This window comes from Gracilinanus agilis, chromosome 3 (assembly GCF_016433145.1).
Source record: "Gracilinanus agilis isolate LMUSP501 chromosome 3, AgileGrace, whole genome shotgun sequence".
Taxonomy (NCBI): Eukaryota; Metazoa; Chordata; class Mammalia; order Didelphimorphia; family Didelphidae; genus Gracilinanus; species Gracilinanus agilis.
The window spans coordinates 70,196,178-70,214,771 of NC_058132.1; the positions used below are offsets into that span (position 1 = coordinate 70,196,178).

At 42.5% G+C, this 18,594-nt stretch overlaps 1 protein-coding gene across 3 annotated transcripts in view; it reads left to right on the forward strand.

Annotated features, from left to right (window-relative positions):
• The window catches only part of ZCCHC17 (zinc finger CCHC-type containing 17), a 54,564-nt gene that overhangs the window by 30,918 nt on the left and 5,052 nt on the right, over window positions 1-18,594 (forward strand). For all 3 annotated transcript variants that reach the window (XM_044667967.1, XM_044667966.1, XR_006505783.1), the window contains 3 exons: window positions 1,918-2,009; window positions 5,760-5,860; window positions 9,571-9,725. In XM_044667967.1, coding sequence (XP_044523902.1) covers window positions 1,918-2,009; window positions 5,760-5,860; window positions 9,571-9,725 — 348 coding nt within the window. The remainder of the gene's footprint in view (window positions 1-1,917; window positions 2,010-5,759; window positions 5,861-9,570; window positions 9,726-18,594) is intronic.

Below are 18,594 nucleotides of genomic sequence, written 5' to 3' on the forward strand. Positions count from 1 at the left end.
TTGAGCTAAGCCACTCAGATGTTTTCTCCTTTCCAACCTCACTAAAGCTGCCTTCATTCCACACCAGAGGGAATAGGGTGTACTTCCTCACCGTGGAGTGTCACTCACTGAGTCTCTAGGCTTAAAAGACTCTGGAAGGTCTTTGGGCCATTCCCCCTTTATCCAGGCAAAACTATTAAAGTTTTGCAAATAAATTCTGAATTCCATTAGCTCAGTAGAAAGCATTAATAGTCTGTCCTTCTCCAAGAAAATAAATAAATGAATGCTTCCCACCGCTCCCCCAGCTTTTGCCATATACCCAAGCACTCCCAGGCCAGCCCATTTCACAGCTGTTGTGGCCAGATTTGGATGATGTAAGGCAATGGTCAGATATCTATAGAGAGCCTTTATTAAAGGGCCAGTTGCTCGAGGAGTTCAAGACAAGTTTATATACCAGCTGAAGAGAACAGACATATCCACAAAGGAACAATTGGATCACAAAGCAGTGGGGAGCAGAGTGCCCACTGTGGAGTACATACAATGAATTGAGTCCCCTTGAGCTAAGCTGACATCAGACAAGATCCTAGAATCCCAGGAGCCTACCTCTGGAGCTAAAAGGGACCTTGGAAGACCATGTGGTCCAGCCCTCTCATTTTGTAGAGATCACCTCGGGCCCAGAGAGGTTGCTGAAGGGTTACACAGAGTAGAAATAGTAAGGCAGGATTCCAGTTGAGGTTCTCTGATAACATCACCCAATGGGCCTGACCAGATGACATTCAGCCCTTGTAGGCTAAAATTTTCATCAGTGATTGAAAAGAATCTGCTTAGTTTTCTATAGAAGAATATCCAAGTACTTGCTCCTTCCTTAAGAGGCATAGTGGAAAGGAAAGAGCACTAGCTTAGGAGTCTGAGGACCTGGCTTCAAATCCTGCCTTTAATACTTATTGTGCCATGACCTTAGGCAAATCACTAAACCTCCCTAAGCTGAGGCTCAATTTCATTTCCTGTAAAATGAGGTTTGTCTAGATGGTTTTTGGGGTCCCTTGCAGCTCTGGGCTTCTGGTTCTGCTCTCTTTTTCTTAAAAAATAATTTTTTTAATGTAAACTTAGTCATCAGCAAATATTCAGAGAAGACAAAACCAAGAAGAAGGTTGTATAAGAAACAGTAAACTGGGGGCAGCTAGGTGGCTCAATGAATTGAGAGCCAGGCCTAGAGACTGGAGGTCCTGGGTTCAAACTTGGCCTCAGATGCTTCCTAGCTATGTGACCCTGGGCAAGTCATTTGACCCCCATTTGCCTAGCCCTTACCACTCAGTATTGACTCCAAGATGGAAGTTAAGGGTTTAAAAAAAAAAAAAGAAAAAACAGTAAACTTCTATCCTCTATAGTTTTTTAAAGACATTAATAGAGATTCATGTAATATTTAATGAAGTAGGAACAAAATGAGTGTCCCCATCTATACTTCTTTAAGACAGAAGACCAACAAGGGCTAGACAATCTGGGTTAAGTGACTTGTCCAGGTTTACACAGCTAGGACATATCTGAGGCCAGATTGAACCCAGACCTGGCTTTCTATCCACTGAGCAACCTAGCAGCCCTCTGCTCTCTGGTATCTTTGCCAAGAAAACCTCAAACGGGATCACGAATAGTCAGAAACAACTGAAAAACAAATAGCCAACAACAAAAAAGGTAGACTTCTCAGTGGTCTCCTTCACTCAATGGAGGCAGAGCTGAGATGGTTTCTTGTGCCTCTTTGTATATCACCCCACCCCCTGCCAACAGCACCCTACACGCCATGGGTCCTCGGCAGGTGCTTTGGATGTTGATGATTTAGGTAAGCGTACTGTGCCAAGCAATTTGCAGTCTCTCACCATCACTAGTAAATCTCTTGGATGTGACTTGAGCTCATTTTGATGACTCTGCTTTTGCTTTCCACAGATGAAAAATGACAAGGTTAAGCTGTCCCTTTCCATGAAAGTTGTCAACCAAGGGACTGGGAAAGACCTTGACCCCAACAACATTATTACTGAGTAAGTTAAATGGTTTATTGGGTTTAAAAAAAATGTAGCCTCCAAAATGACTTCTTGGAGCCCTACTCTTTCCTGTCTTTTGAATCAGGTGGCTGACAAATATTTATTTGTCTTTATGATCCTGCTCTGTGACTCTAGCCCAGGGACACATAACTGTGTCTGTGACTGATTTGAGGTCCTAATAGTCTTAAGACTGTTGGGGATGGGGGCAGGGTGTAGGTGACTCAGTGGATAGAGAGCCAAGCCTGAAAATAGAAGTTCAAATCTTCCTTCCTAGCTGTGTGACCCTGGGCAAGCCATTTAGCCCCCCATTGCCTATCCCTTACTGCTCTTCTGCCTTGGAACTGATTCATATTGTTGTTCAAAGATGAAAAGTAAAGGTTTTAAAATAAATGTATATTTTTAAAAAATACTACCAGGGAGGAAATTGAGACCCATGTGTATATCAGGCACTACAGCCAAATACAGCACTTTAGTCATTCAGCCTGGCTGACCTTAGTCTAGGGAGTGAAACAATATTTTTTTTCACCCAAATAGAAATGCATTCTATTATAAGGATATTGCCTTCTGTCCTTTAGGCCCTGCCTCTGGGCTACTTAGATAGTTAAGTGCTTAATGTTAGTTTCAAGGCTCTCCTGGACATCCTGCTAGAGGAGGGGGCCCTAACTTTTTTGGGGCCCAGTCCCCTTGGGCAGTCTGGTAAAGTCTGTAGACTCCTCCTCAGAATAATGTTTTTAAGTGCATGAAATGAAACCTATGGAATTACACAGGGAACCAATTATTTTGAAGTAAAAAAAACAGTATTTTTCCCATCCCAGATTACAGCCACATTGAAAACTATGCTTGGACTCCAAGCAGAGAACACCTGCCCTAGAGGGTGAGAGAAGTCTCAGAACAGACTCTTAATTCAAAGTCTGCAGCTCCATCTGACTTCCTGTGTCATCACTGTATCTGATGAAGCCACAGACCTGTTCGGGGAGGCAGGGGATTCTCAGACTCAGAATACCTGGCCTCTCCCCCACTTTTAGCAGAGTGACTATAAAGACCCAAACTCACCCAGACTCCTCCCACTTGGTTCATGTTTTGCACCAGAGCCTTACCTGGGTCTTCCCTGCATCTGGTTTGAAGATGCTCTGAAACCACAGGGCTTTCTGGCCAGTTGTGAAACAGTCTGCTTTTTCTACTGATTTGGAGTCAGAGGACACGTCCCTGCTCTGCTACGTACTCCCTGTGTCATCTGAGCTTAATCATTTTCCCTCTTTGGGCCCTCAGTCCCTTCATGTATAAAATAAGGTAGTTAGACAAGATGGTCTCCAGAGGGCCTTCCAGTTCTGAAACCTGGGATGCTGACTACATTGGCAACTGGAATCCACCCCTTCTCCCCCATTAAATACCTTTGTCAAATGCCATCCCATACATAGGCAGGACTGCTCCTGCCACTTGCTCCTTTGCTGAGTAGGCCTACCCATTCCTTCCTGCCTTGGGGGAGCCATTTAGTTACCCTAGTTACTGTGTTAACACTTTGGCTAAATTGCTTTGTGTTTGGAGGATTTACTTGGTGGTTTTCATGTGCCTCCTGATGATTTTCCTACTTCTGGGTGTTTTGGTCGTACTGGGTATTGTCAGATTACATGCAAGTTAGAATAGAACATTATAGACCAGCACTGGGGATTTGATTTACTCCTCAGTTACTGGCTAACTGCATTCTCTTTCCTTCCTCGAGCTATAGTTAAGGCAGCCCCATGAAGCAGTGAGGTCTACCTTGGATGCCCTTACAAGGACAAACCAGAGAAAACAAAAGGGGACCACCTCTCTTTTCTGGCCCAATGACAGGAAATTGGAGTGGGCTCAGGGTTCGAGCAATGGCTTGTCTCTCATGCATCCTGCTATAGACAGCTGCAGGCCCAGCAGCAAGCCTCTTACCGAGCCTGCTGGGGAAGCTGCTTCTTAAAGGAGCCCCAACTGTTTGGTATCATGTTTCCCCTGTTAACCAGGACTTCCACTTGTGCTCCCCAAGGACACTTCTCTGCAGTTTTTTATGTACTTGCGTTAGTATCTTAAGAAGTTCTGGACTCAGGACAGATGCTCATTAGGGATTTTTATTTCTCCAGTCATGTATTGATTATTTCAACAAGCGTGCGGGGAGCTTATCTCAGACCCTCTGCATGGAGATGAAAACATGCAATTCCTGCTCTTGGAATTTATGATCTAGTGCTCTAAGAAAAGTGTATTAAAGAAAAGGGGACTTATTAGCCAGCTAAATAGCACAGGGGAGAGAGCGTCAAGCCTGGAGTGGGGATGGGAGGAACCTGGGTTCGAATTGGCCTCATATACTCTCTAGCTATGTGACCCTGGGCAAGTCACTTAACCCCAATTGCCTCTTCTGTTTTAGAATCGATTCTTAGTATTATTGCTTTTCTGTCTTAGAATTGGTACTTTGTATCATTTCTCTCCTGATACTTAGTATAGATGCTAAGCCAGAAGGTAGGGTTTTAAAAAAAAGAAAAGAAAAATGACATAACAAACATCTGGCTGAGGCAATCATGGAGGACAGACTATTAGTTGGGTTTTGGAAGATTTGGGGATTTGAACACATAAAACAAGACTATATGCCCAGTGGGAACAGCATGACAGACATGGAGGAAGGAAGTCAACTGGTCTCTTTGGAAAATGGCAAGTGGTCTGATTTGTCTAGAGAAGAGGAGATGGCATATTCACTTGATTGAACTGAGTATTATGTGGGGGAAATGATTTGGCCTGTAATGTGGTCTCGAATTTGGTTTTATGAACATTTTTTGACCGAGGATTTGCACATGGTTCTGGTTAAATTTGGGTAAGCCAGGGTTTGTTTCATTCTTTGTATTCATTCTTTGTGTAGTGTGTTGTAGGTGTCCTACAAAGGTTTGTTGAATGACTGACTGATTAATTGGCAAAGAGGCCTGGGGAAATGTAAAATGAGTTATCCAAGTACAGACCTAGAAATTATACTTCATCAAGATCCTATTCAGAGAATAAACCAGGCTTTACCGTTTACTTTGAGAGAATGATTCCTTTGGGCCCATGTCAGACATCTGACTTCATTCCTATATCAGTCCATCTCCTAGGGCAAAGGACAGGAATCTGAGTGGTCTGAAACAATGCTGAGCAGAAGGGTTATGGGTACAGTTAAGTAAAAGGCCTTGCCAGAATCCTTTTTCATTGTTTTTTAAAGCTTCAGGTTTCTTTACTAAAAAAAAAAAAAAGCAAACAACAAAAAGCCTTATTCTCCAAACACTTGACTGAGACCCATGAAAGAAGTAGTTTTCTATCACAGATAATGATTTTTACCTACATTTCTTTGAGGTGCAAGCCTCCTATGATAAAAAGCATTGCATCTGAGGGTGCTCAGAGGCCTCTGGCTTAGAAATCCCATTTAAGATTATTGCTCATAGTAAAGGAGAGGTCAGATAAGGCTACTGGTACCAATGCCATTCTGTCTCTGGGAAGTGAGCAAAGAAGCTTTTCTATTACGAAATGCATCACCTGCACCTCCCACAAGGCCTTCCCCTGGCCCGTTCCCTACCATCTGTTATTTTGGTATATTGTTCTGTTTGAGATGTGCTGGCCTTTTAGGTCTTGGTGGATTGGGTTGTATTGCCTCCATCTTTTACTATTAAACTAGTAGCAAAGAGAATCTAGAATCTACAAAAGCTGTTTTCACCTCAGGCTCTTGGGAGACCTGTAATAAATGTTCATCCTGCCTCATTTCAGCCAAGAAGAGAGGCGAAAGAGGACCTTCAAGGATTACACAGGACAGAAGATCACTCTGGAGGCTGTTCTGAACACAACCTGCAAGAAGTGTGGCTGCAGAGGTAGGGGAGGGCCTCTGCTCCTCTCACTGTCTTTCTTTCTCTGTCTCTTTCTCTCTCTCTCCCTTTCTTCCCCATTCTCAGTCTCTCTGTGTTTCTCTATATCTTTCTTCTCCCTCTTCTTTTTCTTCTCTGATTGTATCTCTTATCTCTTCTCCTCTGACTTCTGTCTCTCTCTCTCCCTCTCCTCTGTATTGTGTGTATATGTGTGTGTACATGTGTGTGTATACACATGTGTGTGGCTTCCCATTCCCCTCTTTCTCTGCCCCTGGACAGACCCCACCCTCCCTGGCCTTCACAGTCACTCCTGCTAGCCTCTCTTTCCCAGAGTCTGCCATGTCACCTCTGAGCTTCAGTTTCCTTCTTTGTAAAAGTATAGCATACTTTTTCACTCCTTGCCCCAGGATACTGAAGTAAGAGCTGGGAAACCTTCACTGCTACCATTGGTGATTGACTGGCTCCCCCTCCTGACAGGTTGCTCATGTGCTTCCCAAGATGAATAAACCCTGGCATTCTCCAGAGTCATCTGTTGCCTCTTGAAGGCAGTGACATTAAAAACCATTGCTGGATCAGATTGTGATAAATGATCTTATTTGTTTCCCAGAGGGCTATTGTCCTACTTTGGAAACCAAGAGACCTTAATAGAGTTGTGCTTATAAGTCTTCTCCAGGAGCCAGGAAAAACCCTTTATTCTTCTCTATTTTCCTAAACTCCTGAAATTCTAGCCTCTGAACACAGTTTCTCTTACATAAAGAATGCCATGATTTCCATCTAACTTATTTTCTAGATACTTTCTAGTTTTACTCATATATTTAAGGGTTTTGTTTTCTGCTCATCTTCCTTTGTTAGCTTTATTTTTTTAATATTCATTTAAAATTTTTTAATTCATTCTCTGCCTCCAACTCCTCCTACACCACTAAAAGGCAAACAATACGACCAATGTATACAAAGTCATATGAAACATTTCCATAATAGCATGCTGACCACCAATCCACCCTCCCCCAAAAAAAGGCAAGAAAAATTAAATGAGAAAATTGACTCCAGTCAACTCTCAGACTCTATCATTTCTCTCTCTGGAAGTGGATAGTATTTTTCATCATGAGTCCTTTGTAATTATCTTGGGCTATTGCATTAATCAGAGTAGCTACATCTGTCACAGTTGATTATTATACAGTATTGCTGATTCTTTGGGTTCTGCTCACTTTACATCAGTTCATGCAAGTCTATCCAGATATTTCTGAAACTATCCTGCTCATCATTTCTTATATTGCAATAGTATTTCATTATAATCTATACATACTACAACCCCAAATGATGGTATCTCCTCAATTTCCAATTCTTTGCTACCATAAACAGAGCTGCTATAAATATTTTTGTACATAGAGGTCCTTTTCTTTTTGTTGGATCTCTTTGGGATACAGACCTTCTAGTAGTACTGCAGGGTCAAAGAGTATGCTCAGTTTTATAGCCCTTTGGGGATAGTTCCAAATTGCTCTTCAGCATGATTCAATCAGTTCACAGCTCTGCCAGCAGGGTTTTAGTGTCCTTGTTTTCCAACAGCTCCTCCAGCATTTGTCATTTTCCTTTTCTGTCATATTAGACAATCTGATGACTGTGAGACAGTACTTCAGAGTTCATGTTGGCTTTATTATGAGATTTTCTGCCAATTTCTAACCTTCAAAGAGAATTGAATTTGCCACCTCTTCTACCTTTCCACTTCAAACTTTCATCCCTCTCAACTACTTTTTTTTTCCTTCTCCTCTCTTTGGCTTTTCTGATAACTAATGACAAATTTATGTCCCAGTTTGAACTTGCAGGTTCAAAAGTCTCTGCTTATATACCATTCCAGATCTAAGAAGGGAAAACTGACCCACGAGAGGGAATATGAACATGGATTAGATTGGAAGAGTTTTCATGTTGCATTCTCTTTTTTTTTTTTAAACCTTTACCTTCTGTCTTTTATATTAAGTATCAGTGCCAGGGCAGAAGAGCAGTAAGGGCTAGGCAATGGGGGATAAGTGACTTGCCCAGAGTCACAGCTAGGAAGTGTCTAAGGCCAAATTTGACCCCAGGTCTTGCCACCTCCAGGCCTGTCTCTCTTAGCTACTGTACTACCTAGCTTCCCCCTCATTCTGAGTCATAATAATAATGACACTGTGAGTTGGCCTCCAGTTCAAACCCCACCTGTCATACAAAGTGGCACTGGGACCCTGGCCACCCTTACTCTAAACACCTTACTCCCAGGCAACTCTCTTAAGAAGCCTGCCTCCACTGCTAGAGGGGACTTCTCAATAGCAGTTCCCTATAGTGATGAAATCACAGGGGGTGTGTGTGTGTGTGTGTGTGTGTGTGTGTGTGCTCGCGTGTGTGCGTGCGCACGCGCGAATGTGTGCATGCTGATTTGAGCCTGTAACAATCCTGTGAGGGAGGTAGACCAAGTATTGTTTTCCCTGTCATGCAGATGACAAAACTCATAGGCCTAGAGGTTCAGTGATGACCAATTTCACACACCAAGCCCATGTCAGAGCTTGGATTAGAATCTAGGTCCTCCAGCTCCAAGCCTAATTTCTATATATCAGAGGCTCTTAATTTTTTAGGAGGATGGATAGCATGGATCCCTTTGGGAGTCTGGAAAAGCCTGTGGTCCCCCTTTTCAGAAGAATGTCCATTTTCTGTTTGTTTGGAGTTGCAGGGTGGGGGGATTTTATAATTAGGAAATGCTCTATTTCATTTAAGAGGTTGGCAAATACAAAGACATAAACTTTTTCCCATCCAGCTTCATGGACCCCCTAAAATCTGTTCCTAAACTCTTTGGGGATCTGCTAACCCTGTTCATTACACCATGACTGTCCGTCTTGTCTCAGGTGATAAAGCTGACTTGTTTTGAGTGCTTTATATTGACTTTGAGGCTTGCCTAATGTAACTCCCAGGGGAGTGGTGGAGGGTGCACAGAAATCCTTTCATTTGTTGCACATGACTGACTGTTCTAGGTATAGGACACAGTAGCTGTCACATATCAAAGTGTTAGCATCTCTAGTCTTAGGACAAGAGGCAAAATAGGCATTCATGGAGGTAAGGTGGAACAATGGGAAGTAGAATTGGACTCAACCACAGAGGAGACAGCCTTTTGGTTCCCCAGTGATAGTGCTGAGATATTATTCCTCTAACCTGGTGCTTAAAAATGGTCACAATCCAGCCTCTGAGGGAGCCCTACCTGCCCAAGCTTCCTCTGCAGAGACATCTCACAGTCCCTTTTGTTGCTATGAGTAAGGTCTAAAAGATGGCTTTAAAAATTAATAAGCCCCAGAGCTAATGGAGGTTGGAAATACCTCTAGCCAAATAGCTCTTGTCTTTTTTAAAGTTGTAGCAGCTCGACCTCCCTGCCTAGTTTGTTCAATCTTTGAGAATTACAAGAAGTGTAGGAGGAGCAGCTAGGTGGTGGCTCAGTGGATAGAGAGCCAGACCTAGAGATGGGGACTCCTGGGTTCAAATCTGGCCTCAGACATTTCCTAGCTAGATGACCCTGGGCAAGTCATTTAACCCCCAATGCCTAGCCCTTAGCACTCTTCTGTCTTGGAACCCATACCCAGGATCAACTCTAAAACAGAAGGTTCGGGTTTATTCTCTAGGGCTCCCAGAAAAGGCCCACTGGACCACCAGTGGTGGGGAGGGTGGGGCCAGCTTCATCTTCAACTTTTCCATCTTTCCCACAGGCCATTTTGCCAAGGACTGTTTCATGCAACCAGGGGGAACCAAATACAGTCTTGTACCTGAGGAAGAGGAAGAGGAGGAAGAAGCAGCAGCAGCAGAAGTCAAGGGAGGAGAGAAGTCTGTACACACAGAAAAATCTTCCCGGAAGAGAAAGAAGGTGAGTGCTGCCTTCTTCCCACCATTATCTAATGACAGTCAGGCTGGTCAGGATGCTTTCAAGCCCAGCAGAAGGCCTTTCCCTTATAGCACAGAGTAAATAGAGCTGCAGTAAAGGGTCTTCTCATTTATATAATAGAAAAGTAGAGGTTGTCCTACTGAAGTATATTTAAAAATAATAATAAAATAATAATATGGGGCAGCTAGGTAGATACTTCCTAGCTGTGACCCTCCCCCACCTCAAGAAAGTCACTTTATCCCCATTGCCTAACCCTTACCAGCTCTTCTGCCTTAAAACCAATACTTAGGATCTATTCTAAGACAGAAGGTAAGGGTTTTAAAGAAATAATAATCATTCATTTGCTGGAATTTTAAGCTTCATAAAAGCAATGAAAGGATTGGTCTAGAAATCAGAAGATGCAAGTTATGGTTTTAGCTTTGCCATTGATGAGTTGGGTGATCAAGGACAAGTTGATAACCTCCTCTGGGCCCTGATTTCTATTTCTATAAAATTAAAAGATTGTATCCAACTTCCCTCCCAGCTCTTTTCTCTTCTCAGTGGTCTTCCCTCTTTTGGAACCTAACCTCCTAACAGCTGGGCATTGCCCTCAGTACTTTGCTGCAGCTTCACAGGCCGACTCTTTGGAGACTCAAAGTAAGGACTCCCTGTAGGACAGAGGCAGGATCACCATCTCAGATGGCATTAGCCACTTGTCAGTGAGGATACAGCCCCTGATGACTGCCTTCTCTAAGACTTCTAGTCCCCACTGCTATTTCTTAGTAAGAACAAGTACACTGGAATAACCCTCAGGAGCCTTCCCTCTTTTTTTATAGTCTTTCTTCCTGCCAATAGGATGGGAGGTATAGGAGTTTTGCAAAAATGGTCTGTCTCTTTGTAGGGAAGCTATTAGGAGCTTGATCATACTTATCATTTGGATTGTTTTCTCTTAACCCATTATCACGTAATTAGCAAAGTACCTTCAAATAGAACTCTCCCACTTATATAACAGATCAATTCTCTGAGCTGCTAATAGCATATGAGGAGGGGGAAGATTCTGTTTCAGAAGTAGGTTATTATCAACAATTCAGTTCAAGTCAGCAGAAATGTATCAGGTACCTTCTATATGTCAGCTATTGTGCCAGACACAAGAATACAAAGATAAAACAAGAACCCTTGGAGAGCTTATAGTCTTCTGGGAAATGTAGCATTTCAGACATGAGTAAAGAATTGGAGGAGGAAGACAACCCCCAGGAGCCAAAAGGGATTTGCCTAGGAGGTGGCACTCAAAGTGAGCCTTAAAAGTCATCCAAGACTGTATAGCGGCAGAGAATCCCAAGCCGGGGGACAACAGCCTGTACAAAAGTGTAGAAATGGGACAGAGAATGTCAGGAACAGAAGCAGCAAGAAGGCCTGTGGTGCTGGAGCACTGAGGGCAGGAAAGAGATATGACAACTTAGCATGTCAGCATCTGGAAGGGCTTTAAAAGAGTAACAGATGGGTTTGGTTCTGTTCTAGAAGCAAAAGGGAGCTTCTGGAGTTTCTTGGGCAGGGAGTGGCATGGTCAGACCCGATTCTCACCACTGTGTGGAGGATGCCTTACAGAGAAGAGAGCCTGGAAGCAAGGGAATTAGTTAGGAAACTTTTGTAGTAATCAGAATAAGAAGTGATAGGTTCTTAACTAGGGATCATAGGATCATAGATCTAGGGCTTAAAAATACCTTAGAAAACATCTGGTCCAACCTTCTTTTACAAGTGAGGAAATCAAAGCACAAAAAGGCAAGTGACTTACCCATGGTTACACTGGTAGTAAGTAGCAGAGCTAAAATTGGTACAAAACTCCTTAGATCCCACATTCACTTTATATTCTACCACTGCTTTTGTGGTTTGTCAATCAATAAACATTTGTTGAACACCTACTATGTGTGGGAACTATACTAAGTGCTTGGGATAGAAGAAGTAGCAAAAGATAGTCCCTACCCTCGAGGAACTCACAATCTGATGGGGAGGATAACACAGAAACAACTATATACAAACAAGCTATATGTGGATAAATAAGAAATTATCAACAGAGGGAAAGCACTAACATTAAAAGGGATTGAGCAGTGCCTCCTGTAGAAAATAAGATTTTTAATTGGGTCTTTAAGGAAGCCAGGGAAGCTTTTGTGCTGGTGCAGAGAAACGGGCACCAAAGTAAGAAATTGTGGAGATAGAATCTATAGGACTCGGGCACTGCTTGAAAATTGAGAGTGAGGGACAGGGTAAAGCCAAGGAAGATTCTGAGGTTAGAGTCATGCATTTGGTTAGTGGTGCCCTGAAGTTAATGAATTCCATTTTTGGATGTATTGAATGTGGGCTGCCTGTGAGACTTCTTGTGGAGATGTGCAATAGGCAGTCAGTGATGCAAGACTGGAGTTGCAGAGAGATATTAAGGCTGGCATATAGATTTGGGATTCATCAGTCGAGAGATAATAATTGAACTCAAGGGAGCTGATTATATCACCAAGGATGAATGGGGAAAGAGAGGGGAAGAGGATGTAGGACAAAGCCCACTCCGAGGGACATCTCTCAGCAGGAGGTTAGTCATGAAACTGTGAACAGATGGGGAGGAGAAAGAGGAGAAGGGAAGAAAGGTGCCACAATGTCAAGTATTCCACTTGGGTAAGAAGATAACAGATCCTCAAGGGGCCAATTGTGAAATAAGTCTGAAAGGATAGGCTGGAGCCAGATTGTGATAAGTTTTTACAACCAAACAGAAGAGGTAGTTTTAAAAAATTATTATTTTTATTTACTTATTACAAATTACATGTAATAACAAATTTCCACATAAGTTTTCCAAAGTTATATGATCCAGACTGTCTCCCTCCCTTTTTCTCTCCCTGCTCTGGATCTGGCAAGCAATTCAGTCTGAGTTATATATGTATTATCATGCAAAACATTTCCACATTATTCATTTTTGTAAGTGAATAGTCTTATAAAACCCAAATCCCAAAACATATACCCAAATAAACAAGTGATAAATCTTATGTTTTCATCTGCATTCTTACTCCAATAGTTATTTCCCTGGAAGTGGACAGCAGAATAGGAAGTTTTTGATCCTAGAGTCAGTAGTGAGCTACTGAACCTTTGTGAGCAGGAATGTGATAGGAACAGACTTGTAACAGTTAAGAGATCACAAGTCAACAACTTTAAAAGTCTTAGAGGAGCAGCTAATTGGCCCAGTAGATTGAGAGCCAGACCTAGAAACAGGAGGTCCTGGGTTCACATCTGGTCTCACTTTCTGGCTATATGACCTTGGGTAAGTCATTTAACTTCAGTTGCCTAGCCCTTTCTGCTCCTTTGCCTTGTAACCAATACTTAGTATTGAGTCTAAAACAGAAGAAAAGGGTTATTTAAAAAAAAAAAAAAGTCTTAGGCAGGGGCAGCTAGGTGGCCCATTGGTAGAGGGCTAGAACTAGAGTCAGGAGAACCTGGTTCAAATCTGGCCTCAGACACTTCCTAGCTATGTGGCCCCAGGCAAGTCATTTAACCCCATTTGCCCAACCCTTGCTCATTTGTCTTAGAGTTGTTACTAAGACAGAAAGTAAGGATAAAAAACAACAACAGTGTCCTAAGAACTATGGGCATCAATGGAACCAACCACAGTTCCTGAAGACTCATGATAAAATATGGTAACTAACCATCACTAGATAGAGAGGTTCAGATTCAGCATTCTGAGGGGCATAACTAAAAGGGGAATTTGTTCTAATTTCCTATATGTATTTGTAATGGCTTTGTTTTTCTTGTTTTCTCGGTGGGGAAAAGGGAGCTCATAGATGACCATTACAAGGATCTAGATAGGGTGGTATAAACTAATGGAGCAAGTCTCAAAGGAGAAGAGGTGGTTGAGTGAAGAAGCACTGGAGAAGGTGGCCAGGATCAGGGTAGCCAGGGTTCTGGGACTGAAGTTTGGCATAGAACACTGTTGTTTAGGGTATGGGTCAGGGATGACAGAATGAGTCTGACAGGTAGAAAGAAAATTCTGAAACCTATGTCATAAAGATCCAGGGAGAAAAAAGTATCCAGGAGGGAATAAATGGTCAACACAGCCAGAAGTTCAGAGAGTTCAAGAAAGGTAAGTACTGAGTGAAGCCATTGGATTTAGCAATAGAAAAATCATTGATGACCCTGGTGAAGATAATTCTAGTTGAGTGATGTGGGGTGGAAAGCCAGAATGCAAAGGTGGAGAAATGAAAATAGGGAACTGTGATTATGAAATGGAGTAGAGATTTAAGGTGTGAGTTTGGAAAAGTGGAAATCCCCAAAGGTTTTCATTTTATTTAGAGTATTTTTCCTTGGTTAAATGATTCATGATTCCCTCCTCCCACTTCCCCTCCCTCTCCCGGAGCTGACAAGCAATTCTACTGGGTTATATATAATATCATTGTTCAAAACCTATTTTCACGTTATACATATTTGCAGTAGAGTGATCTTTTAACATCCAAATCCTAATCATATCCCTATCGAACCACATGATCAAGCATATGTTTTTCTAATGCTTTCCCTCTGCCCCCTCCCCCCCAAGGGTTTTAAAGAAAGGAGAGACCTAGAAGTGCTAGCAGGCAGTGGGAAAATAGCCAGTGGGTAAAGAGAGGCTGGAAATTAGGGAGAATGTTACAGAGGTAGTTTGATGTGGAATTAAGGAAGAAAGTGAGTGCCAGATGAATAACCTTCATTCTTTAAATATGAAAGAAGTACAATCCTCTGCTGGGAGAGAGGGTAAGGTGATGGTTTGGGTGGCTTAAGAAGAGAAGGGGTAGAGCAGATGCTCTGGGTACTTTAATAGAGAATCAATAAAGGAATATTCTGCAGTGGGGAGAATCTAGCTCAGATTAGGTGGCTGGGCCAGAACTTAGAAAGATCTAAGTTCAGATCTGGTCTCAGCTGTGTAATCTTGGGCAAATCACTGTACCTCTCTGAAACTCAGTCCGTTCTTCCCCCCACCAAACACATGAACACAGGGATAGAATAGCACCAGGGGCTCCCTAACAGATGGTTGTTGAATTGACTTGTCATTGAGGAAATATTGAAAGTTTTTATGTGAGAATAACATGATCAGAGAGGTATATGGGAAACAGGAAGAAGAGACTAAAGGGTCAATCAAGAGGATGAGGGCCTGAGTCAGGGTGGTGGCAGTGAGAATGAAGATCAGGGAAATAGAATGGAAGGCCAAGATTTAAAGGAAGGAGTCAGATAACTTGAAGCTTCTGTGCATAGATGACAGGGCAGATAGAGGTCCTACCATTAGCAGAGAAAGAAAAGTTCAAGAGTAAAGGATGAAAAAAAATTTTTTTAAGTGTAAAGGATGACTAAAAAGCAAGAAGGCTCCCATTTTCAATGACTAGGAGGCATTCTCTGCAAACTGGAACCATCAGAGTATTGCCCTTTCAGATAGACAGAGAGGGAATAATTATTAAGTACTTACTGTGTTCCAGGCCCTGTCCTAGGTGCTAGGAATTCAAGGATAAAACAGAAACAATTTCTGGCTTCCTGGTGACCTATTAGAGGAGCTGGACACCTTGGCAAGAGAAGGAAAGTCAGATAAACAGGCCACCTAAAAGTCAGTTTTGGAAGCAGTGTGAGGCTTTGGAAAAGAAAATGAAGGAAGGATTTATGAAACACTTACTATTTGCAAAGCACCATGCTAAGCCCTGGGGATACATAGAAGCATGAGACAGTTCCTGCTTTTAGAAAGCTCACGTTCTAATAGGGAAGAGACAGCACATTGAGGAGGGCTCAGCAGCAAGCCAGATGGTAAAGCCCAATGTTCCAGAGGTCCAAAAAGCTTTTCTACATGTGGGCTTATTTCTGTGTTTTCTCTTTCTTTGTTTTTCTCCTAGAATTTCTTTGTCTCCTTATGGAGAGTTAGACTTCTTTTTTTATGTATTTCTTGATTTGCAAGAGAAACTAGACAATAAAGTGATAAGAACTTTTGGGGGTCTCATTTAAATGAGATTGAATACAGAGTTCCAAATTCTATAATTAAAACTTAAACTTCTAATTATATATTTTTTAAAAAGGGCCAGGTCTAGAGTGAGACTGTGATCTCTTCCCTTTGTCCATTAGAAAGTGGGCACCTCATTGTTGAAGAAGAAGGCTAAGCATGCCTTCCCTGTGAGTATCCTGTGTTAGACAGGCTGACAGTGCTGTACCAGCCCTGTTGTTGGCCACATGGCTGCTAACTTCCTGTGGCTAAGGCTGCCATGGAGCAGTTGTTGTCCCTCAGGATCTGCTCCATCCTGAGACCACCGACTGCAACTGTGTCTGCAGCTGTTCCTCTCCTTCAGTACAACAGGCCCTTCTCATAGTCTCTATCTTCAGAAATATGTTCAAGGCTCTTCTAAAGATTGCAGAAAAAGAATACTGCCCTGGATCTGGTATTTTCAGGACAGGTACTCCTCCCAGCAGAGCAGGGGGCAGCCCTTCCACCCTTTCCTCAGTGAACCTTCTCCATGCCTGTCTTTCTGTAAATGGACTAGAGAGCATACACATAACCCCTAGTGGCCTTCTTCTGGTGAACACCCATACCCAGTGCTCAGGCCACATAATGTCTGGTATAAGTGCTGATCATCACTGGTAATATGCCATGGCCTACCCACACCTGCCTACATCTTTCCATTTCCCTATAAGAAGCATAAGGATTAAAGTACATTGATGCCTACTTTTGAGCAATTCACAGTGTAAAGGGCACGGGCTTGCCAAGTCAAATAAAATTAGATAAATATAAGTAACAGACAGCAACCTCTACAATTAATGATGTTCTTGGCACATACTAAGCACTTAATGCTTTGTCACTCGTTCATGATACAGAAATGGTCTTCTTGTAGTGGAGAGTGCTCAGAAATTAGTCAGATGATCTGAGTCCCAGCTCCACCACTTACTAGGGTCAGCCTTAGGCAAACCAAGGTCACTTAACCTCTCCCAGGCTTGTTTCATCATTCAGCATTTCCAGGAATTAAAAAATCCAATTCAGCAAGTATTTTATATCATCCACTAAATGTCAGGAACTATGGATACAAAGATACAATCTTGCAGGGTTCGGAATGAGGCAGCCTAAATACAAATAAACAAATACAAAAGGTGATTTCGGTGGAAACAAGAAAAGCCTCTTGTAGGAAGTGTTAGTTAGTGGTGCAGTGGAGAGAGGACTGGATCTGTAGTCAAGAAGATCTGCTGGATGTGTCCCTAGGCAAGTCACTTAACCCCTGTCTTTCTATGAGGTTGGAGAGAAGAGAGGCTGGATGTAGGGAGTGGAGATAAGAGGCAATTAGGACCTGACTGTATAGCTGTGTGAATAGAAAGAAGAAAGTGAACACAAGAGGTGTCAGTTCTACCCTCACAGCAAGGTTTGGCAACTGATTGGGTATTGGTGATGAGAGAAGGATGAAGGATTGTCTGAGATTTTGAATGTGACTGGTTGGAAGGATGGTCATATTCTTGGAATAAATAAGGAAGTTAGGAAGGGGATTGCGTTTTGGGGGGAAGACACCATGTTCTCTCTTGAACATGCTGAATTTGAAAAGAATAAACAAATGAATGAAAGAGAAAGAACCGAGTCAGATTGGTGACTCAGTGGATAGAGAGGCAGGCCTGGAGTCAGGATGACCTGGGTTCAAATTTGGCCTCAGCTAGTTAGTTGCTAGCTGTGTGACCCTAGGCAAGTCACTTCACCCCCATAGCCTAGCCCTTAGTACTCTTCTGCCTTGGAACCAATACTTGGTAGTGATAGGAAGGAAGGAAATAAATCACTAAGTTCTGATATTCAAAGTGAAAAGCAGAGACAATACCTGCTCTTGAGAGAACTCATAAAATTCCAATGGGATGTCCAAGCGGACATGTCTTGTAGGCATTGGAGCTCAGTAGAAAGATGAAGGCTAGATGGATAACTCTTGGAATCATCTTCATGGAAATGATCATTTTTCTTTGGGAAATGGTTGGAGTGGCCTTGTTGAATTCACAGCCATCCTTTAAAGCCTAAATCAAATGCTATCTTTTCCAGGAAACCTTAAGTGGTACCACTCCTCCCCCTCATTATCTCATTTAAATTTTGTGCCCTTCCCCCATTCTTTGCAGAGCTTTGTGTACAGTAGGCACTTAACATATGTTAATTGAATTCATTCTAGTAGGGCATGAAATGCAGAGAAGTTGGTGCCAAGTGGCATCTATGCGTGAGAGAGGCCTGATTTGGTATCTGTGGCAGCTGAGAGTTCCTGCGTGGAGAGCTCTGAAAAGAGCCAGAAGGAGACCAACAGGGTTTTTAAAGAAAATTATTCTTATTATTATAGAAATAGTACTTTGGGGACAACTAGGTGGCTCAGTAGATTGAGATCCAGGCCTAGAGATGAGAGGTCTTGGTTTCAAATCTGGTCTCATCCACTTCCCAGCTGTGTGAGCCTGGGCAAGTCACTTAATCCCACTTGCCTAGCCCTTACTATTGTTCTGCCTAGGAACCACAGAATTGATTCTAAGATGGAAGATAAGAGTTTTGTTGTTTTGTTTTTTTTTTTTTTTTAAAGAAAAGAAAGACTACCTTGTCCAAAGTAGTCACAGAAGCTACTAAGACTAGTTGCAGAGTGCCTTTGATCAAGGTGGCCCCACTCAGTATTTAGGTCCATGTTTAGTTTACATTTTGTTGAGGTGAATACCAGGACTAGAAGAAGGAAAGGCCGCAAGATTCCACAAAGTCAGTACGTTGACAGAGAAGGAGTACAAGCACTGATGTTGTTCAAGGCATTGGGGGCAGGGCATTGAGATGGCGTAACAGATTGTGTCTTTGAAACTCAAGTTGTTCAGGAGTTTTTCCACAGACTATATTGGGCATTGACTAGCCCAT